Source organism: Lagopus leucura, unplaced genomic scaffold (genome assembly GCF_019238085.1).
Source record: "Lagopus leucura isolate 7727_CA_CO unplaced genomic scaffold, USGS_WTPT01 Super-Scaffold_100001, whole genome shotgun sequence".
In the NCBI taxonomy this organism is placed as follows: Eukaryota; Metazoa; Chordata; class Aves; order Galliformes; family Phasianidae; genus Lagopus; species Lagopus leucura.
The window spans coordinates 75,105,146-75,127,726 of NW_024962262.1; the positions used below are offsets into that span (position 1 = coordinate 75,105,146).

The 22,581-nt window shown below is 43.1% G+C and overlaps 1 protein-coding gene across 2 annotated transcripts in view; it reads left to right on the forward strand.

The window, feature by feature from the left end:
• Nucleotides 1–22,581, forward strand: part of TIAM1 (TIAM Rac1 associated GEF 1) — an 85,051-nt gene that overhangs the window by 43,843 nt on the left and 18,627 nt on the right. The window contains exons 12-14 of one of the 2 annotated variants that reach the window (XM_042867828.1): nucleotides 4,286–4,372; nucleotides 7,861–8,085; nucleotides 16,958–17,061. In XM_042867828.1, the coding sequence (XP_042723762.1) occupies nucleotides 4,286–4,372; nucleotides 7,861–8,085; nucleotides 16,958–17,061 (416 nt within the window). Of the gene's footprint in view, nucleotides 1–4,285; nucleotides 4,373–7,860; nucleotides 8,086–16,957; nucleotides 17,062–21,339; nucleotides 21,437–22,581 lie in introns of those variants that run through there. The other variant, XM_042867829.1, reaches the window with a different exon arrangement.

Below are 22,581 nucleotides of genomic sequence, written 5' to 3' on the forward strand. Positions count from 1 at the left end.
GAGCTGGAATCCAACCTTTTGTATAGATCTGGATGGAAGTGGAGGAAGTCCTCCCTGTGTAATTTCAGCAAAATTCCCAATCTTTATGTGGGAGCAGTCATATTATCTCTTCAGTATTTGAAGTTGCAGACCTCCAGGCTGGCAAGTTTGCCCTTTGGTCTAGCAATTACAGTTTGGTAGTGTTTTTAAACATTATTTGAGCAACCTACCCTGCAGGAAGTCAATCTGCATCTTTTTACTGTTTGTCTAAATATTGTGTGTTAATGACTAGAATAATTCCAAATCCCTGAACTGCTTATTATGCAACTGCCGGCCTTCTGAATATTGAGCTCTGCTACAAAGCAATGGTGCTGACTGTGGTTTGAATGCTGACGGCTTGAGAAAGAAATATGAACTAGCACAGCAATGGCCCTAGGTTAAATAATTACACTGTGGCTGAAAGCACTGCAAGAACTAGGGGTATTGTGGCATTTCCCATTTCTTTTTTCCCTTTTCCCTTTCTGTTTTCTGTGATAGACAGGAAAGACAATGAAACGCACTGTCATGTCCTGTGAAAGGGAATCGGCTGCATGAGACACGGGATGTATCTGGTCAGCAGCTCTGACCCTGCAAAGAGCAAATGCTCAGTGCACCCCCAAAGAAAGCTGACTTTGCTTTCATTGAAAGAAAATGGCAAACTTGCATTGACTTTAGATGGTTGCAGGATTTCTGTAGTCTGCATGTGTCTCAGAAACACTGCTATATGGTCACTCAGTGACAAGTGTGTACCGAAATACTTGCATGCAGGGGAGCAGAGGAGGATAAAATAGCTGTGTTGGTCCTGTCTTGGTGCTGGGGTAGGCTGTAATTCATTCTGCAATCCTTTCCAGTGCTGTATTGTTAAGTACATGGGAGTTTTTAGTCCTTTTAGTCTCTGTATGGAATTAGTGTTGCCTATACACACTTCTACATATCAGAAAGTAAATTAAAAGCACTTTCATGAGCTATGGCAATACAAAGATCAGAGCTTTATAGTTGCAGCATAGATTCTTTTTAACAGGATTGCTTAAGATTTCTTTCTAATGCTTTTGTTTTGAAAGAAGCCTACATCAATAACATGTCTGTAATGTCTCCAATCATCTCTGCTTAGGTCTTTCTATGAGAAGGCTTACATCTCATGCTGGCTCTTAGGCAGCCAGGCAATGCAAGAAGCTCAGCCCCTGTTCACCAAGTGCTGAACCGCAGCTGAACATCTATGGTGCTGAGGGATTTCTCATTCTCTTGATTGTTTTTTTTTTTTTTTTCTGTGCAGCTTTGTTCAACCCTTCTCATACTTCTTGCAAATTTTTAGAACAAGTGTCCAAATCCCCTGTGCTTTGATTCCTCCAGAATTCATGAAAATGAGAAGAAAATAAATGAGATTATGAAAATAGTGACATTACCTGTTGCTGTTCCTAGTATTCCAGCTATATCAACAGTAATGTTTGTAAATCACCTTCAATCTTCAAGATACTTCACAAGCAGCTGTTACTTAATCCTGACAATGCAGACTTAAAGCTGTTATCTCCACTTAACAGACATAGCATCAAAGGTGGGGAGATGAAATGCTTTCGCAAAGGGTGCAATTAGACTGGCCAATCCAGCTCACTAGCCTAGCAGAAAGGTAAAATAATAAGTGAACAGCTGTATGCTGGCTTTACAAGCTGTTTACAGCCAGGTGAGAGATCCTGGTGCCAGCAAGGTGGCAGAGCTGCTTCTGCAGACATTAGCAGGCTCTTGGAGCAGCTTTGCTCCCGTGTCTGAGCAAACTTGAGTTGAAGTGACACCAAGAGGACGGAGCACAGCATTTCAGGGAAGACTCATCTGGGGGGCATTTTGGAGTGTTCCTGATTACTTATGTGTTTGTAATAAAAGACATTTCTGAAGTATCTGGCCATTGCCTTCATGACATCTGCCAACTGGTTGCTGTTGCTGTGCTGCCTTGGCATATCCATACTTGCCTCTTTCACTAGTACCAGCCTCTTCATACAAGGCTGTGTGGGCAGAAATCAGGGAGCGTTCCCACTAAAAGCCCACTGCTTCCAGCGTATGTGTGCATCAGGAGCATCCCTACACTGATCCTTTTTTAGCTACTGTCCATCCCAGGGGATGGTTTTTTTCTGTGGAAGCAGGTTTGTTCTGGTATTGTGTTGTTTTGGCGTGACTGTGTGTGCTATTCAGTGCTGACTTTTGTTCTCCTGTCATCAAAACTTTTCAGTGAAGAAAAGGCTCTGTCGGGGTCAGCGCTCATCTCTTAACACCTGTGTTTCAGGGCCCATGCACAGTTTGATAATAATCTTTTTGGCAGTGATGCCAGCTTATGCAATCACTGTCACTTCCACCCACTCCTGCCTCCTGCAGTGCTAGTACACGTGTTTGTGTGGAGCACCTGGAAAGTCAATCCAGACAAAAGCTGCACATTTGTACCACGTCTGTATACAAACTAGACATACATACATACACAAACATATATGTGTATGTTCCCTGCTCTGCTTTTCTGCCTGGCTGCGAAAGCACTGGCAGCAGCACTGCAGAGGAACAGGAGTGCTCCTCCAAATTGTTTACCAAATCCAGCTACTGGATCTGCTGCTGCTGTGGCAGTAGAGCTCTGTTTATCCATACCTGGAGTATGGTCACACACCCTGTCTGCGGAGGGGTTAAGTAGACTTGTGAGATGGTCATTCTGAGGCTGCTGGTTGCCCATCTCTTATCTCTGAAAACTGATGACAGTATACATAATGGCTCCTTACGTACATTCTGCCAGTAATCATTGCCCTGGCTGAATTAAAATGCAACTATATAACCTCATAGCCCTGACAGTTTGGACAGGGAAGCTGCTTTCTCATGGAAAAGAGGGGAGCTGGATACAGGCTGGATATCATCTCCCAGTTAGCTACAACAAGAATGTGAGATGCATTTCAGCTTTGTTTTAACTGTGTGGTAGTTGGAGTGAAGGCAGTATAGCAAAGCAGCATTTCAGTTGCAAAATGGTGATTGTTTTAATAGCTGATCATTTGTGCTGACTCAAACAGCAGTCTTGGGTATGCACCACCGTGCCTGTGGTTTAGGTTTTCCAGGTATGCTTTGCAGTGATGACAATTAATAGCTACTATTTTTTTTTACATCTGCTCTTTTGTTTAGTTAAGAGTTTCTCTCTGCCAAAGCAAGCGTATTGAGTGAGCTTCGCAAAGTTTGTTTTATTCAGGCTGAGGAACTCAGTAAGCCACGAAGGGCCATATGCTGGTAGCTTCCAGGCTGACACATTCTTCCCCCTCCTTTTCTTTTTAAATGATATATAGAAAAAATGACTTCTCGTCCATAACCATCAGCTTGAAGGGAGTCCTAAAGTCAGAATGGGCTCCCAGCACATCTGCTTCCTCTTGGCTGGTGGCTCCATGTCAAACAAGCACCTCCCCCCCCTAGAGATCTGCAAATGTTTTTCTAGTTGGAAGAAGATAGAGCAAATGGTTGCCTATACCCATTTAGGGAGCAGTGAAGTTTCAGAAGGGCAAATGTTCAGCTTTAGATAACTCAACAGTAAATAAGCAAGACCTGTTTAACTAAACACACTGTATTTACTTTACACATTATTATCTTACACAACATCAAACACAAATGGCAAGAAAATCACCAAAACCAAATGTAACAGTACCAAATGCACTGTTAAAATGAAGACTTTGTCAGTACTTCCATTATAAGGTTGTTCAGTGGGTCTCCAGGGCAGCTATAAAATGTGTGCTGAAACTTGGCAAGTTACACAGATCGTGCCAGGAGAAACTGGGAAAAGAATGGAGGAGAGGGAAAGGCAGTGTTTCTAACTTCAAAAAGCAGAAGTAGACTGTAGCAGACATTGTTGTACACTGTATGAGTTAAGGAATGGTGTGTCAGCCATACTGTCAGCTTCCTGGCTTTTGTTGGTTTGGTTCACAAGCCACAGCACTGTACAGCTTTTGTCTGCAAACAGCAAACTTCTTCAAATGACCTTTGAGAAGGGAATTTGAAGTGTGTTCCAACATTTTGCAGCTGTGGTATACTTAAATAAAACCGTAAATGATTTATGTAAAAACTTAGAAATTCAGTTTTTTTCTTAAAGATGCTTTTTAACTTTTCAGCATTCGTAAAGGTTTAAGGAAAGGAAGAAGGGAAAAGTTTGTGACTACTTTGTCAAGAACAGGCATAGCACTGCTTTCCCTTTAGTGCATGTTGTTGTGAGGAAACAGTGGAGTTGCTTGGTGCTTTCTAACCATGTGACTGGGTATCTCCTTAGGTTTCTCTTTGTCCTCTGTGGAAGAAGAAGGGATTCGTCGTCTGTATGTGAATGGTGTCAAAGAGACAGGCCTAGCTTTCAAGAAAGGTAAAAGACATTTTTAATTTACATTTACATGTTTGTTTGTCTTGCTGTTTGTCCTGGTGTAGACCTGAGATTGTCGGGATGGGAATTCTATAAACGCACCAAACTCAGGATCCCAGTCCAGAAGAGATCATACTCTTTTGTCAAGAACTTGAGGAACCAGGTGCTTGGTTGTTCTACCTTTGGGATCAGCTGTGCTGTATAGTCATCCTCTTTTAATTTTGAGTTACTATATATGTAGGAGGGTTCCTTGCAGCTGGAAAGAAGACCAGGAGCCAGAAGTCAGTCACTGCGAAATCAACAGATTTGGTAGACGCTATCCTGTTATCCCCTGTGGCTGGAGCTGTTGCCTGTATTTTTGTGCCCAGCTTCTTTAGAAAGCATAAAAGCAATGGAAACCTCCAGACAGAACTATGCTGTCAGGCTCATCCCAGCACAGAGTAGGAACCATAGAATTGCCTGAATTGGAAGGGACCTTTAAAGGCTATCTGATCCAATCCTCCGGCAACGAACAGGGATGCCTACAGCTCCATCAAGTCTCACAGCCCTGTCCAGCCTGACCTTGAGTGTCTCCAGGGTCAGGGCATCCACCACCTTTCTGGACAGCCTATGCCAGTGCCTCATGACCATGGTTCCGCCATACCTTACCCAAGCTGAAATCAACCCTGACACCACCATGCCCTTGCTGCTTTTTCCTGTTCATTGCTTTCTCCAGTGTGCTGGCAGTGCTGCTCCTACAGTCACAGGAGGGGTTTGTTGGGGAGACAGGCAAATTTTAAAGAGTGATACAGGGAACAAGAAGGGTAGGAAGATTCTCATCTCATCGTAGCCCATTAGAACCCCGAGTCCTCGAAAACACCTTCAGAGTTTTCTTGCAGAGTGGTTCTGTGGTAATTCAGAGCTTACTCAGCTGCTTGCAGTTGCTGAAAGCAATGGGAGTTGTTCTCTCCCAAACTGGAGCTTCAGCTCACTGTCTTGCTAGAAAACTGCTGAGGCAGAAGCATTTGACTGGTTTTCTGACCCACTAGCAAATGTATTTGGCTTGCATTGCAGTGAAGGAAGTGGCAAAAGTGGCAGAGGGAAAGGACTGACGCTGAGAGTGACTGGGGGGGGGGCGGTTTTGGCTGCAGGGAGCCTGGAGTTTTGTTCAGTTGTAGCTTCTAACTTCACCTGAAGAAAACCACCTGGGGGGTTCTGGAGGCTTCTGCATGTCAGTAAAGCTTGAGAAGGCCATTTTTCTCTGTCCTGTCCCTCTTCACTCCACCCCAGCCCCACACAGCGGGTAGTAATTCTCTGTTGGATGGGATGGAGATTCCGCCAAGCCCTGAATAAGAGCTTGAGATCAGTTCTCTGCCAGCCTGCACTAGGGAGGTAAACCTCTGTGGGCTTCCTGTGGAGAACAAAGAGAAAATGAGGAGGAGGCTGGGGGTACAGCAACAGGGCTTTCTTGTTTTGCCTTCAGGAAGTGTTTGAATGGCAATTTAAATGTATGCATGGATACACACTGCCTCCTGCAGGGCTGAAGTGCTAAAACATGCTTTCAGTGATACATTGCTTTTCATAATAGATATAAAAAGCCACTTCTGCATTGACAGTATTTGGCAGGATATTATGAGAAGATACGCATAGTTAGCAGAGAGGAAAGCTCTCTCTTCCTCCCATTATCTACATTTATGCTTGTATTTGACTGCACTTCCTATAATAAATTTAACGAGAAGAGTTACAGTATTTCCTTTTCAATCTTTTTTCCAAATGGAAAACTCTTAAATTTTATTTTCTCCTAATTCTTTTTATGATTATTTTTCCTGTTGGTATGCATGAACCTGGCCATTTTTGGAATTTGAGATACTTGATAGTACGGAGCTACATGTCTTCCTTCATCCCAAATGATTCAAAGCAAGAATTACAAGGAGTAAATGAAGCCCCAGATGTGATGTTTATGGTTTCAGACATATTAATGCACTACTATTATGAGATAGCATCACTAAGTAGAATAAATGAAATAATGCAAAATGCTTGACTTGCTTTGTTTTGTCCTCATTTCAAATACGATTTTACGGTCCATTTACTTTGAAGCTATTTTATCTATTTCATCTTATTCTTTCTGAAACTGTGTTCTGTGCTGCAGTTTCTGGGCACAATTACATGCATTTAAGAGGGATCTCAGTTTTCCTACAGAAGGCTGAAGCCCTTTAGCCTTCTCCCTTCCACCACGTTTCTTTCTCCAATGAGGACAGGTAATCTTTCCAGGAGGATGGTTGCAACTTGCAGTTCAGTCTCTTGAGTTGAGTTGGACCTCTCATTGTGGCTTAAGGGTGGACATGGAATCTGCAAGGGCAGGTCTGATAGCATAGGTCACCTGCAAGGAGCAGCTCTTTTGACCCAGTAAATTTCAGCTTTCCACCATGTAAGTACAAGAATGGTGGCTGGGATGCCACAATGGTCCCTTTTGTTGCCATGGCAGAATACACTTTTCTGTCTTCTCCGGGCAAATGCCTGTAGAGGACTGCTGCCATCACCCTCAGTGATGAGTGCAGTCCTGAAGACTGACCTAAAAGCTGACTGATGCTGGAATTTGTTTGGCCAGCCCACTGTTGTCATTTTCAGGCAGGCCAAGGGGAAGGTCAAGCCTCCTGCTGGACCCAAGAGGGCTGCAAGTTGTGTGTCACATTTCTTCATCACCCTGAAGCCAGTGGGAGTCAGCTGCTTCTTCTGCAGATCCCCTTTTCCCTTGGGTGCTGGGGCTATTAATAGCTCCTGAAATTAAATTGAAAAGAATGTGGCTAACTTACCAGATGCTAAAATTTGCCTTTGTGGAAGATCTGTATGTTGAGATGTTATTCAGATAGGGACAGAGAGGATGCTGTCTGAAATCCCACACAGGTTGAGTGCAAAATGTTATCTTTCCTCTTAGGTGCATCAGTAGGTGATCACTTGGTATGAAAGCATGCACTTGTACAGAAAATTAAAAGGAAAAATCAACTCTGTCCAGCAGCACAGCTGGTAGCAGTTCTGGGAGATTAGCTGTGCTGCTCTTTGAGAACCCCTGTTCCCCTGAGCAGAGGGACAGACCTAACTCACATCGCTTCACCTGGCCCAGTCCTTCCTCTGTCCTGTGTGCAGAGCCTCAAGGTCTGCCTCTGTCCTTAAGCATGCACCTATGTATGAGGAATATGTTTAGTACAATGGCTTGATGCATAGCAGCTGTCCCCTTGCAGAGTAATGTGAAGAAAGACAGGATATGTTCCTTTTGGTACCTTGTGAGGAACTTCATGGGCATTACATGCTTATGGATGCTGGAATACCAGCCTAACAACAGATCTGTGTAAAGTCCATCCAATTTCAATCTGATTTGCAATCATACACGTTTATTTAATGTCTAGACATAGCACTGTCTACTGTCTGGCACTGTATAAATACTGAGCTGAGCTCCTTGATGTCTGTGAGTAGTGTCACTGTGCAAGTCTTACCTGTTCTTTTTTATGTTTCAGGCCTGAAAGCTGGTGATGAAATTGTGGAGATTAACAAGAAAGCTGCTGAAGATCTGGACTCAGCTTTGCTGAAAGACGTCCTCATTCAGCCTTCCCTGTGTCTTACTGTGCGTACCTATCCTGAGATAGAGGAAGGGCAAAAATTAATGCAGCCACCACCACGTCGCTTGGAAAACCCGTCTGACTTGAGTGACAGCACACTGGTGTTTTCTGGAAGCAACCAAGGTATTGGATTCAATGTAGGAGTTACCAGGAGGAGGATTGGTGTTTCCAGTATGCTGTTGCAGTCCCATTGATCGCTATCTGTTAACTTCTGTGATGAAAGTGAGAAGAATTATAGTCTGAGTGCACTGGGTAGATAACAAATGAGATCTGGAAGCTATAAGGTATAATCTGCATTAGCAATGAAGGATGACTGTGTACACAGTTAGACTGTGAAATAAGTAATCCCTGCATGCGGGTCCCATCATCTACCTGTGCATCCAGCATGTCACACACCTACCTGACTGCTCACTTACTTCTGGGCTGCACAGGAGGTATCTTTACCTCTGGATTTGCCCTCAGGTATATGCATAGCAGGGAAGGAAGAGAGAATAAGCATTAATCCTCTCTGGGATCAGCCATGAGCCCCATGTATTTGATGAATCACATGAATAATGAGCAGGGACAGTTCAAAACCCCTCGAGGTAGAGCTTGGCATTAGAGCCAAATATACCTACCTGGTCCCACAGCACTCTGGGATGCGAAGGGGCACATCTGCATATCACTGAGATGCTCAGAGAACTGAATGGCAGACAGTTAACCTCTAGAGGATGTAAACTGTTTGCTAGTAGCTTGGCTTCCTACACTAGATGAGGACAAACAGAGAAGTGCCTGTGGGATAGCAGGCCCACACCTTGGGCAGTTAATAGCCACTGTGTGTCTGAGACAGCAGTGCTGAGAATTGCAGGAAAGCTCTTACACTGTGTCTCCTCATACTTGCATGTTTTCTAAGTGTCCCCCCTATTTCAAAAGATAAAGAGGATATCATATATACCTGTGTGCTTTAAGGGTTGTGTTTTTTTGTTTTTTTTTTTTTTTTTTAATAATTTAAAAATCAGGAAAAATGTGTGAAATGGCCAAAACCACGTAGTTTTTGGATAGCCAAGTCTATTCAGAGCTGAGGCAAATTTTGGCATCCAGTCAAAAGTAAATGGTTTCTGAATATGTCAAAGTATTTAGTATTTGCCCCAGAGTACAGGTTTCATAAATGTCAAAATAATTGTTCTGACATGTATGAAATGGTTTTGTTTTGGGCGTTTGGAGCAGGAGGGGCTGTTTCTGCATTTTATTGGGATTCAGGTCAGCCTTCAGCCTTCCTTCAGCCTTCTCCCACCAGGTGTCTCTCCGATAGTTGTAGTCATCCAGTACAGGGATTTCTTTGGTGGGTCTGGGTGCAAACCTGAGCTGACCCAGAAGCTGTGTGAGTGCATTAGCTTGATGCTGAGCAGGAATTAACAAGCCACAGTGAGAGCTTGGTTGCTTGGACCCAGGACCAAGCTGACTCATCTCTGCCTGCAAAGTATCAGGTGGTAGAGCCTGCTGCTCATCATTTCTGGGTGCTGCTCTGTTCTGCTGAAACTATTTACTGAAAGTGATCTAGCAAAAATGCCCTTGTTCTGATAACAGGAACACATAGTGAGGATGGTGAAAATAGACCTCAAGTGTGACTTTTTAGAGGGTGATATTCATAGCAAGTAGAATAGCACAAACAGGAAGACTTAACATCAGCTTTTTGTGAATACCTCTAAAAATAGGGATAAAATCAGCCTCGTGTAAGATGTGGGATAAATCTCCCATGGCAGTGAAAATTAAACAATTTCAGAAGGACTGTCTTCCTTTCATTGAACTTTATCAAGTTAGGGTTGTATGTTCAAAAATCAACTCTTAAGCTCATGCTGCAAATGTTAGTAGCTGGCCACCAGATGTCCCCATTTCCTACATTACACCACATCTTTGTGGCCCGTCCCTCTGCCTTTGCCTGTGCTTTTCCAGTGAAACCCATGCTGACTGCACTTACCTCTTGGAGTTCTGCCGTGGGTGCAAAGAACTGGAAGCTGGATCTTATTTATGCAACATGGTGATTTCTAAACCAGAGGAGTAACACTTAGTAACACAGTGTGTCAGTAGCTGATCTCTTAAAGCAGCTTCCCTGCCACTCTCAGTGCACCGCGTCATTTCTTTGAATATTTAGGTCACAGAGGGGTCCTTTTTCTTGCTGAGAGTCAGACAGTGTGTGATTTGCCAACTGGCAGTTTCATATTGCCCAGTAATAAAGCTGTGGGCACCATATGGAAATAAGACATAGGACATGGTTGATGAACATGTTTCAGCAAAACCAGACCACCTGCCTCTGCTGCTCTGTAGATACCGCTTCCTTTGTGCTGCACTCAGTTTGAGTACTCCCTGTGCTCTTTTCTAAATTTTTCCCAAGTCAGGCTTTTGTCTTTAGCTTGGTGGTGTGGAAGGTCTTCTTCTTTCCCGTGTCCTGCAGTGAGTGTTTAAACTCCTTGGTACACCAAATGCTTTTGTCTTCAATATCTCTGCAAGGCTGAGGCACAGCTTCAGGGCTTCCTTCTCCATTCGGGTGTCTCTTGGTACAGCCGTCGGGCACTGGAACAGGTTTCGTAGGGCAGTGGTCATGGCACTGAGCTGGTGGTGTTCAAGGAGCATACATATGGACAGTGCTCTCAGACATATGGTCTGATTTTTGGGTTGGTGCTTTGTGGAGCCTGGAGTTGGACTCAATGATCCTTATGGATCCCTTCCAACTCAGGATGTTCTGTGATTTTATGATTACTTTTGGTGTGCTGCAGCCAGTTCCTTTGGTTTTTCTTTCACGTGGCAGGCACCAAAGAAGCTAGAGCTCTCCTGACATTTGCTTACCTTCAAAATGCAGCATATGTTAAGGTGGCAGTCGCCTTCATTCATCCTCAGAGCGGGAGAAATGATTGTTTAACCAAAAGAAGCAGCAAAATAGTTCATCAGCAGATGTGCCGGTGTTTAAGGCAGCTTCTGAAAGCGCTCTAATTGCTATATGAAATATGCCTCTGAAGAGCGACATTAAGACAGTGTTTAAAGCTAAACAACACCAATGCTTTAATTTGGAATGACTTACCCTGGGGTGGGAATGAAAGCAATGATCTGCATCCAGCTTTGTGATTTGGAGGCAGGTGTTTTGATCTTCTCCATCAATTTCTCCCTACTTAGGTTTTAATAGAACACCGTGTTTCACTGAAGCCTTTATTCTTCTGGCTCAGTGCTTTTTTAGTTTTTTTTTTCTAACCTTTTTTTTAAACTAAAACTGGATTCATCTGAAATTTTAAAAAAGAGATAGATGCTTTGATTTGGGGGATTGTAGCTGCACCTTAAATTTTGGGTCTCTGCTCTGCAGCTTCTTGCAGAAAGCATTCAAGTGTGAAATACCCACTGGCCTGTTTGTATCCTTGTTGATTGCTGGCAGTTTGGCTGGCTAGGCAAATCAGCTCCATTATTCTAAGGCTTATTTATAGCATGCAGATTTTTCCTTCAGTCCTGAACTAGTATAACCTCCCTTTCAGCAGGGGAGTGAAGCATTACTGGGCCAGCATGCTAGCAGGTATAAATCACCTGTAGACCCCATCCATTTCACACAAACTCACAGTCTAGTTGGCCGATATTGCTGATGTCCTGTCATTGTTGTCATCTCTGTTGCAATTCTTCATATCCTGTGAAGTCAGCAAAGGGCAGAGCTTTTGTTTGAGGCATGACATATTGTATGTTTTCAATAGAAAAGATTGTGTTACAATTTTATTCTTTTTTTAAGGAAACTTTGGTAGTGCCTTCCAGGAGCAAAACCTGTATGTGTTTCAACCTTGACCTTGATGAAGTGCCTGCCAGTGTGTTTTTTAAATGCAATGTGACTTATGGATGCTTTATTACCTAAAATGGCTTTGTATGTACAGGGGTTGAGACTGGAGCCTGCAAATCAACATTTTGGCAGCTGTTACTTCATTGTGTTGTCTTAATGGGCTATTTTTTGAACGACCTTGGGTTTTACACCTCTAATTGCTGCAAAAATACCATCTTGAATATGATGTATACTTTCCCCGAGGAATTCACATTGTGTCAGGCTTGCAGAGCCACAGGTTTTCTTCCATTCATCTATTAATATTTTTCCTGGCTGTCAATCTTTTCTCCTAATGCAACATGCATAGGTCCAGTGAAGGAGCAGTAGCTCTGATTCTGCCTGGAGCCCCACAACATGTTTTCCTTATTACCTACAGTGATTGGTGAGAGCTGTCTCCCATTCTCATAAGAAGTGGTTTGTCTCTACTCAATCCAGACATTGAGAGTTTGGAAGCTGGAAATGCAGTGTCACGTCTCCTCCAAATCAGTGAAGCATAAAGGAGATATTTTGTTATTAGAGGGGCTTTCAAATTTGGGAAGGGAGTGGGATGTATTATCTATATTTGTGTTCTCCCCACCATTAAATATGTTTTTTAAAAGTGGAGTGGACTTCCTGAGCTTTAGGCTTTGTATGCCCCTGTATTACTATGTTTGTAGAGGAGGACACGGAGACGATCAGAGGGCTGGAGCACCTCTCTTGTGAAGAATGGCTTAGGGAGCTGAGCTTGTCCAGTGTGGAGAAGAGAAGGCTCCGGGGAGACCTCACTGTGACCTCTCAGTACTTGAAGGGAACTTAAAAAGCAGGAGGGAGGTCTCTTCCAACCCTAGTTGTTGTATGATTTCATGATTCTGTAACATTGGAGAGCTCTAGTGTGAGAGATGACTCTGCAGGGGTGACTGAGAACTAAATCATTGTGCAGGATGTAACTGATAAAAAAACAAAGATAAATACGTCCCTGTTTTGAATGAGTATATCAGTCTTCTAGATAGGCATTTTTAAGTAGTCTATTATTGTGTCATTTAGTAGGCAGGAGAACTTGAGGCTAAAGTTAATTCTCAGAAGCAAATGGCATAAAAATGAAACAAACTTGCATTATGCTGTCAGAATTACTATTGTTTTTCATTATATCTTTGTATTGCCACAGTTCCCCTTAGGCTAAGTAGTTTTGATTTCAGAACAAGCTGAGACGAACAGTAGCCTTAATTTCTTATGAGTTATTTTCTTGAGAAAGCAACTTATTTTGTATCTTCTGTATTTTTTGTAAAATGTTCAACAACCACTGTTAGCATTCAGAATTTAACAATTTCACAGGCATTTACTTCAGCAGTGAGTGAAGTACTTGCATATAATCAAGCAGAGGCGTGCAAAACAGTTGTCAGAAGATCAGCTTTTTCAAACCTTAGAAGCAAAAGTCTATGGAAGTTGTCCCAGTCAGAACGGTGTTTAGAGGACTTGTTCCTTCCTGGCTCTTCAGAAGTCTACCTGAGCTGCTGTTAAAATAAGTGTTGTGGCTATTAGCATGTTAGTTTTTGTATTTTGAAGTCTTCCCATGTTAGCTGCAGTAAGCAAACCTCCTTCATCACCAGCAGATTTGTAATTTTAATATTCTTGCTGTGTTGTCACTCCCTCTGCTGGCTCTTTGAACCATAGACTGGGTGTATTTTATAATTGCAACGTCTCTGGTTTCCAGGATCTCTGAGCATATGTCTCATTTCTGTGAATGTTCCTGTTTATTCGAAGCAGGCAACTAAAGCGTGGTGCAAGTGTTTCAGCAGGCAGCTGAACTGAGGAGGGTAGAAAGCAACTGAAGCAGGGAAGATTTCGTTGAATCTGAATTTTCTCGAAGAAGAATGATTGAACTGAATAACATTCAGCATAGATTTTTTTGATGCTTGAGCAATCTAGTTGAAATGGAATGGAAAGTAATAGAGTTCTGGCAAAAGGCAGGGAGATTTGTGGGGCTTGCTCTGCAGCTCTTCAGAAAAGGCAGGTTTTTCTGGTTGCTCCTGTGAGTTCTTTGGTCACTATGACTGAGATAACTGCAATGCAGTTTTACAGATCTTTGGGGAGGTTATCAACTCTATGTAACTTCCCTGGACAGACCATCCTGATGTAGAAAATGTTTCCTTCTCTTATGTTTCAGTACTTCAAAGCTAAACATGATTATTTTAAATAAGAAAATACCTATATTTACCTGTTGAATTGTGGGTCTGTGAGTGACGTTTTATCTCAATTAAAACCCAGATTTGAGAGACAGATCCCTAGCAGTTTGTTTTAGAGTTTGTTTTAGAGTTCTTCCATGTAATTACAAATTCTCTTCTGGAGAATCCTCTGTTTCTTCTGAGGAAGTTGCTGTTGAACTGTGTTAGTCATATTCCTTTCAAGGCAAAAGTCGAACATGAGCCGTGTTTGTCATGGGTGCCGTTTTTTCCACATGGAGGAATTCAGTTCCGCACTTCTGCTTCGTATGCACTTCCATGTCAGACGCCATTGTGTCAGACTGCCCCTCTGCTGCCATCTGTCACACAGCAACAACATGTAATGGGATATTGGCCGAAAGGTTCACCCTCTACTGCCATATCACCACCATCATCTGCCTTTGATGTTGTGGGCCAACATGATAGACTAGGAGGCAGTACTTTTGGAGCAGCCCTCCTAAATGAAAAATTGGTTATTTCCATTCATCTCAGTGTCTGACAGCCGTGTCTGCATAACTTGGGTGCGAGGGGAAGAACAAATAGGGCATGGCAAAGCTGGAAGAATTGCTTATGAAGCCTTACCCTTGCTCACTAAGTGACTTCCTTTTTGAGTTCCAAGTTCCCCTTTGCTCAAAGCAGTACCTTGTGCTTTGTGCATCCCAGCACCTCAGTTTTATCCCAACCTGAACACTGCAGTGAGTTCCCTTTGTGGTGCATTTTGAAATAGGGACCTGGTTCGGACCTGAGCTAGAGCCAGATCTGCCTTCCTGGGTGTCTGCTGTTTCCAATTGCCATAGCGGTGCTTTAGGCATAGGATGTGCAGTGTCACTTGTGTCCACTGCAGGGAACAGCTGAGGACCTTCGGAGTCTGCAGCCCAGAGCAGAGGAGCTGAGGGGAGGCCTGATGGCAGCTGCAGCTCCTCACAGGGACAGGGCCCGAGGGAACGGCATGGAGCTGCGTCAGGGGAGGGGAGCTGGGGGACTAAATTCAGTATTGCCAGCAGAAATAGAACATCAAGATATGAAAATTATGAACATGGAGGGTTTTTTTTTTTTTTTTTTTTTATTTCTGTGCTGCTTTCTCTGACTCAGAAAGTCAGAAGGATGACACTTCTAAGCTTTGCACCACTGCTGTCAAAGCTTGGCTGGGAATATTTATTTCCATTGCATTTGAAAAAAATCATTAATTGTCTGGCTCTAGAACTAGGTTTTAATAGCAGTAACAGATATTAAAGAATTCTCATTAAAATCTCAGATGACAGCAGCCCCGCAAATGGGAAACAACAGCCATAGGCTGTTGTACTTAAGCCTTACGTGATTCTTCAAGCATTTAAGTCCCAGCACCTCTGCTCTGATGATATAAGACTTCCTTTTATTTTGTTAATTTAAGTCATAAGTAGAAGTTATTTAGCAGGCATGAGTCATAATGTCACGGATATTACACTGCCAAGGCAACCTGGGTGCTCTTGTGACCTCCATCTGTGCTTGTGGCACATGGACTTGACCCCTTTTCCAGCTGCTTCTTGGATTTCTCTTTCTAATTCATTACTGTCAAGTGAAGTCCACATGTTTTTGCCCCTAACAAACAGTTGTTGTTGGGCAGCATTCAGGTGTTACAAGAGGAAGTGATCACATTGTCCTCTGAGCTCTTTGCAGAGCTAAATAAAGGTTTACAAAGCAAAAATAGAATGATGTAATGAACCTAACAGAATTAGGACAGTAAGTGGAAGGTATTAATTAGAAGGCTGTTCCAGGAATCTGCAGCAGTATTGAACTGATTGCCCGTGTTTAACAACCAGCAGATTCCTACTAAAGTTGACACTGGCTGTGGCAGCTTAAGACATTAGAAATATCCCAAGCATATCCACTGTGTGACTGCTCATTAAGATATAAGTGAAAGACTGTTTACATTGCAGGAAACAGATTAAGTGTTGTTCTAATACACAGGAAAAGAAAAACTGATAGCTTGAAAGCCAAACTCTAAACCCCCAAGCAAACATTATTTGCCTTGGTGTGGGGGTAAGAAACAGCTGTAGGATATATTTCATGCAATAATGGAAAATAAATAGCAGTGAACACAGGCTGCTCAAACTGAATTATGATATGTAGCACATTTTACTCTTATTTTTTATCACTTTGGCCTTTTTCCTTACAGCGTTACTATCTAGCCAAACGCTCCTTCTAGACAAATTTATGTGACTTACCTAAATTGAAATGTCTAATTGAAAATAGCAAGGAACATGAGAGTCAGCATGGAACTAACATAGAAATGATGCTACATCTGATGTGCTAAATTACTTTTAATCCATGTCAAAAGCCTGTGTTTCAACCTGGGACTGAATAAGAGGGTGGCTGCGGGACCAGTGGATTCAGGGCTGTCTCTCTTTGTAGGGCTGGCAAACCAAAAAAGCATTAGCTTGCACAAAAATCTGTTCTGTAATAGAAAAGCATCAGTTTTTCCCCCATATGTTTAAATGCTACATGCTAACAACAGTGTTTTCCCCAAGAAAGGTGCTAATGTGACTGTTCAGTCTTGATTTGGAATGGATTTTCTTTGTTGTTACATCCATTGAATTTTGATTAGGTTTTTCTGCATTATCTGAAGAGTAAGCATAATGGAATAAAGAGTATAATCCCTGGTGGAATGTTCACTGTCTTTGCATGGCAGGATGCAGGCAGGGAGATGTACCCAGAAAACAACCTTCGCAGTCCACCCCAGGAGTGAAAACCCCACCACTGAAAAAACTCTTCCCTATGGGCTATTTGGTTTTTTTACCTGTTGTTGAATGTAGTCCCTGTTGTAACCCAAGGTAGTCTTTCACGTCAGCGAGTGCCTCTGGCATAACGTCAGTTGGTGTATACTTGCATGCAGGATGAGGTCTGGCCGTCTGTGGGAGCTCTGTATCTGTTGCACCTTGTTAAATTTTTGGACATTATGGTTGGCTTTTGACACACATCTCAATTCCATCAGGGCACTCGCTTTGTGGCGACCCGGACAGCTCTGTTGAGACAGCACCAGAGGAGGCAGAAGTGCAGGACTTGGAGTCATCTGATGAAGCCGATAAGATGAGCAAGGTGAGAAGTTTTCATTTTCACATGTCTAAGAGTGAAAGCACAGCATGCTCACAGCTGATGTGCTGACTTCTCAGCTGTACACTATGAGAACATCTTTCCTGGGAAAATGTTAATCTTACTTTTAAGGTCTTTCCAGATGATACTGAATGTAACAGATTACTGCTTTCAGTATTTTACTTCACTATCTCTTGAACAAGACTTGTACCCTTTTTCTGGGGGTGGATCATTACTATCTTGTGACAGTATTCCCATATGCTTTTAAGAGAGCTAGTTTATCATCTTCTTCACCAGAGCTAAACCAGAAGATCAGGTGGACTATTATGATTTCTTGTTCCTTCTTGATTTCAAGGCATGGGAGGATTGTAAATTAAACAGTATTTCCTTAAAATAGTAGCATAGTAGCATAGTAGCATAGTGCATGTGCTAGTTTTTAAATGCAAACTAATTATGGCCAACCTACCTTAAATTGAAGCATAACTCTCCAATTACAGCTAAGAGGTTGTGCAAATGGATTACTAATTGCTGTATATTAGGGGGTGGGTTTCACAGCAGTTGGTAGTTTGCTTTAGGCTGGTGCTGGGGAGCTTCACACAACATTATCTGTGATGATTAGTGGTTTTTGAGGCAGAAACAAGTGAGATTATTTTAAAGGCACTGATTGTTTTGAGGTATTTCATGAGCAAGTGATGGTGAGATTTTATAGCTAATTTTCCACAGAACTCCTGATCTAGTGAGTATGAGATCTTGCTCAGTCTGTACTTATATGCAGATGATTGTTCTTAGCTCTTGTTTTAGATACAGTGTATTACAGAGAGTCCTAAATTGGTCCCTGTTCTATGCTACTGGCTTACTATAGGAAAAGGAAAAGACCCTGGCCTCTGGTTTCCTGTTCTCTTATGTCACTCCAGCCTGTAGTTCTGGCTTTGATAGCCAGACAGTGGAAGTCAGATAACAGAAAACATTCCTCTGCATGAAATATATGTAGAGCTTGCAGGCAAAGAAGGAGGTTATTCTTAACATCTTGCTTCCAGGTTTTGCTGCAGAACTTTTTCTTGTAAGTACAAAGAATTTCTTCTCAAGTGAAGTGCTTGGTGATACTTCTTTATTTTTAACTATAAGTGTGTGGGAATTCCACGTGCTCTGTGAAGAGTCTCTTCTGTTTAGCACTGAAGCTGTGGAAGAGTGCCGAGTATAGCACATAGCTACTTAGGGAATAAGTGTTCTTGCTGTGTTTTGTATAGCTTTCTGTTTCTGAGCTGGGCCAGGCTGTGGGACTCCATTTTGCATTTTGCTTTCTGGGTCTTCAAAGCTAATTGCCTGAAGCGAGACGTAGGGATTACATGATTACATAGCTCTGTGGCTCAGCAGATTTAGTTAAACTGAGAAATGTGTGCTAGCAGCTCTAATACTTAATATTCATATAATGGAAGAGTAACTCGTGACTCTAACAAGCTTCCAATGAGAGGGAAATCCATCCTTGTGTAAATGAAGTGTTAGCTTCAGTGCATGTTTTCTTTTAAAAACCAAAAATATGTTTTTTGGTGCTGTAGGTGGGAGGAAATAAAAAAACTAATACCCCACCAAAAAAAAGCTAAATCCACAGGAGGGTTTTCCTAATCCTTTTGCTTTCTGTGTTCTTGGAAAAGCTGATCTGTGTGGGCTGTGAGGAATCTTCAGTGTGTTTTCCTCCATGGAAAATCAGCACCTGGCTGGTACAGTGAGGATAACAGCAAAGGTGTTTTCTTGTCTGTACACTGCTGACCGTTCCCATGCTCATAGGATTACGGAGCAGAAGATTAAGCTGGTGTCCTCAGTGCTGTTTTATGCAGGTTATTTTTGTATGTGGGAAGTGAAACGCTGAATTCCTGCCACCTGGAGGGGCACACTCCTTGTATCACCTTTGCCACCAGGATTTCTAGGCTCCCTCAGATGGTGGAGTGACAAAGAGACTTTGTAATTATTTACTGCCCATCTTGGCAAAAGCAGGGCAGGAGTGCTCTTATCCATTCACCCCTTGGCAGTAGAGGAAATCCAGTTGAGCTACGCTGGAGCCTCCTGGCTAAATGCTAAGTTCCCCATCCTTCAGCACAGATGCAGCATTAGCAACTGAAGATCTTAAAATAGTGCTTGGGTTGCTTTGTGCCTTGTGATAGTACGAGTCTGAGACAAGGCTTAATCCTGCAAACATCCGCGCTCCACGGTGGTCTGCTGGTGCCTGCGGAGTGCTGCTGAGGAGGAGAGATGCTGGCTCCTTGAAGGAAATTTCCCGGCTTGCCATTTCTAGATGGGAGTTAATAATTCATGGGAAAAGGAGAGGAACACAGTGCTGCAGCTGTCCTTCATGTGTTCTTGTAGCACATACTAGGTAGGCTCTTTATGAAGGTAAGTGGTGGGAAATCCTACAAATAGCTGTGCTTGGGTCCCTCGTGCCTTACTGTTTGCTTTGCCATGTAGGTGATACTTAGATGAGTAACACAGGAGGTACCTGAACGTGGCTTATCTCCTCCTCCTCCCTTCCAGCTGTCTCTTTCCCTTCCCCCAGCCTGGCATGTGTGCATGTGGGTGTGTGTTTGCTCCATACAGGTGTATTTGTTTCATAATCTGCAAAAGCCTCCAAGCTGTTGGTGGCGGTGCATTTGGAGAGTGTACCCATAGCTTTAAGGATTCCTACCTTTTCTGAAAATCCTGTGTCCTCTGTATCCTACAGACCCAATAACTTGGAATTTACTTCTTCCGTTATCCTCAAATGAGCTATTATAAACCAAAGTAAGATGACTGTAAAGCTGTTTCTGATAACTTGCCTTGGAAATTGGTATGTAGTATTTTGAGGCATTTGCAGTGCAGTGGTATGGGATAGCCATTGTTCTCTGAGCTTGCTCCGTATCCAATTTCACAATGCCTTCTCTTTATCAACCTGCCCTCTTGGGCTTTAATCTTTGTAAACACCAGCGAGCATCCCTTTAAGAGGTGCAACCAACAGCGACCTGAATTGTACTCCTAGTTGCTTCTTCCCTAGGATATGCTGCTTGCTTTCCCTCTCTCAGTTTTGTGTGAGAGCCAATGCTGGGGAGGAGATAGCAGGGAAGGAGTAGCAGGGAGAGGAAAGCATGCTTTCTGCCACCTCTTCGCACTTGTTTTCATCCACTGTGTGAACTGAACTTTCAGGCTTTGTGTGGAAATTAGGTGATTCTTCTCTATCAGTTGGCAGAATACTTTCAGAGCAGAAACCTTTCAGAGCAGAGTAATTAAGTCTTAAACAGTTACTTGCCTCTGTGGTGACCTATTTTGACCTTTTAAATATTGTAGAATAAATGAAGGTTTTAAGGAGGTGCCCTGAAAAGTGGGTATATGTGTTAAGCATTTAATGCTGCAGGTCACCAAAAGCTAGGACACGTGTTGTGGTACATCACAAGATGAGTCTTTGTGTGTATTTTTTTCCTATAGCGGTCCTCTGAAAATGGTGAGGATGGATGTTTGAAAAAGAAAACCAAACAAACTGGCAATCAGTTATAATATTGCAGGACATCCGTTTCTCCTTGTTTTTAATTTAAGGCATCTGCATCTTGAAACTGGAGCTAATTACCCTGCAGCACTTGTGCTTTGGGGAGTGTGCTGTAATGTCTGTGTGTGTGTACATGTTCATACTACTTAGAGATATTTTTTTGAAGAAAATAGGTCATCTTCTCTGAGAGGCATTGTTGAAGACCAGAATTATTAAGTCTCAAAATCTTCAGTGTGCTGCAATAGATGTGAAAGGATTAAAGTGGGGATTTGAGGGGTAGGTTTGCCAGCAGCATAACTGGCTTTTTAAAGTTCCTTTAATTCTCTGCCTCTGTCCTTTCAGATGTTTAATATTCTTAGGCAGTGCAGTTCGTAGCCAATTGGCTCATGCTCCGCCACAGGCAAGAGACATTTATATTCCAGGGCTGCCTTCACCTCCCCTTTGCTGCATTTCAGCCTTTCTGCTGAAATTATCCTCTACATGTTTCCGTGAAAAGCAGCATTACATCTTCAGCTGCAACTCCTGGGCAGCCTTTAATTCCAGCTGATGTGGTGAGTGAATGAGGCCCACGGCAAACAACACACAAGGAAAGGCTCTGCCTGGATAAATACGGTCACTGCCCCTTCTTGTTAAAGTGTGGCCATCTTCTGCATGTCTCAAGTGAGGATATCTCTCTGGAGTGGGAAAGCATTTCAGATCAGCTGAATATGTGGAGAGCCAGGATTTTTTTCACAGCTGAGGCTGGAAGCACAGAGTGACAGTGCTGCTAGCACTGCCTTCCTGGCCATGTCGGCTCTGCGGAGAGTTAACCGTAAACTCAAGAACGAAAGCGCTGTGGGATCCGGCGACTCTCTGTACCGTATGCTGTATTTGGTGAGCAAATTGACTTCTAGTCTAAGGAATTAGCAGCTAAACAAATTTTCGTGCTGTTTTAATTGTAAGGTTATAGATTTAAGGCTGAGCTGTTATGCATATACCCTGCAGAGGCGTTTTGTTATTGTGCAATGTCATTAACGGTTCCGCCAGTGCATGAGAGAGTGCAGTTTGCCTGAGTTTTGTTTGGGAAATCAGTATTGCTTCAAGTTTGCTGTGTGGTGCAAAGCAGAGGTGTTGCATGCAGTTTGACAAGGCATTCTGTTTGATGCCTCTGCACCCGTGTCTTTCTATAAGGTGAGCACAAGAGGAGATCGCAGTCCACTTCTACAGCTGTAGGGCAGGCAGCCAAACCTCCCATCTGTGGGCACTGTTAACACGCTCAGTGAGTAAAGGACTTCCCCCTCCTCAATCAGAAGGATGTGAGCTTAGTTCCTCTGCTGAGTCCCCTGCAGAGGAGGGGTTAATGCAGTGGCAAAACAAACCTCGCCTTGCAGCCCTGTTGTGCAAGAAGTCCAGTTCATGTCAAGGCTGCTGGATGGGACTGCTGGCAGGGCTGTGCCTAAAGTAATTGCACTAATTCTGGAGAAATCACTGTTCAGTAGCAGCTGGCAAACAGAGCTGGTGTAGGTAGACAAAGGGATCTGTTTCTGTTCCAGGCCTACTCTTTCAATTTTCTCTAGGAAAATGGGGATGGAGGTGCTTCTGTTTGTACTGGTTGAGAGTTATAAGCAAACAGCTGTGTTCTGAACATTTCTAGGTCCAACATGCACCTGCTTTCTGTCTAGCAGTTGATTTTTAAGCGTGAGGTAGAAATGATTGTGTTCTGGAATGGAACAGTTTGTTCAGTGAACAAGCAAGGGAGCGGGTTTGTGAAGATAAACATGCTTGAGACTTTCTGTCTGCCTGGAGAGTACAAGACGAATGGTACTTGTGGGGAAATGAGCAAAAAATGCAAGGCATGAAAGTGGCAAGGCAGAAGTGAGAGCTGCTGCTGGCTGGAGCAGGCTCTGGGTGAAGTCAGTGAGCATTGTACAGAGCATGCACACATGGAGACAAGGCTTCTACAAGTCTCTGGACTTCCTTTTTGGCCCATAGGTGTAAGTGCTCCCACTAGGTCAGAACCTGTGCCTGTATGACAGTTA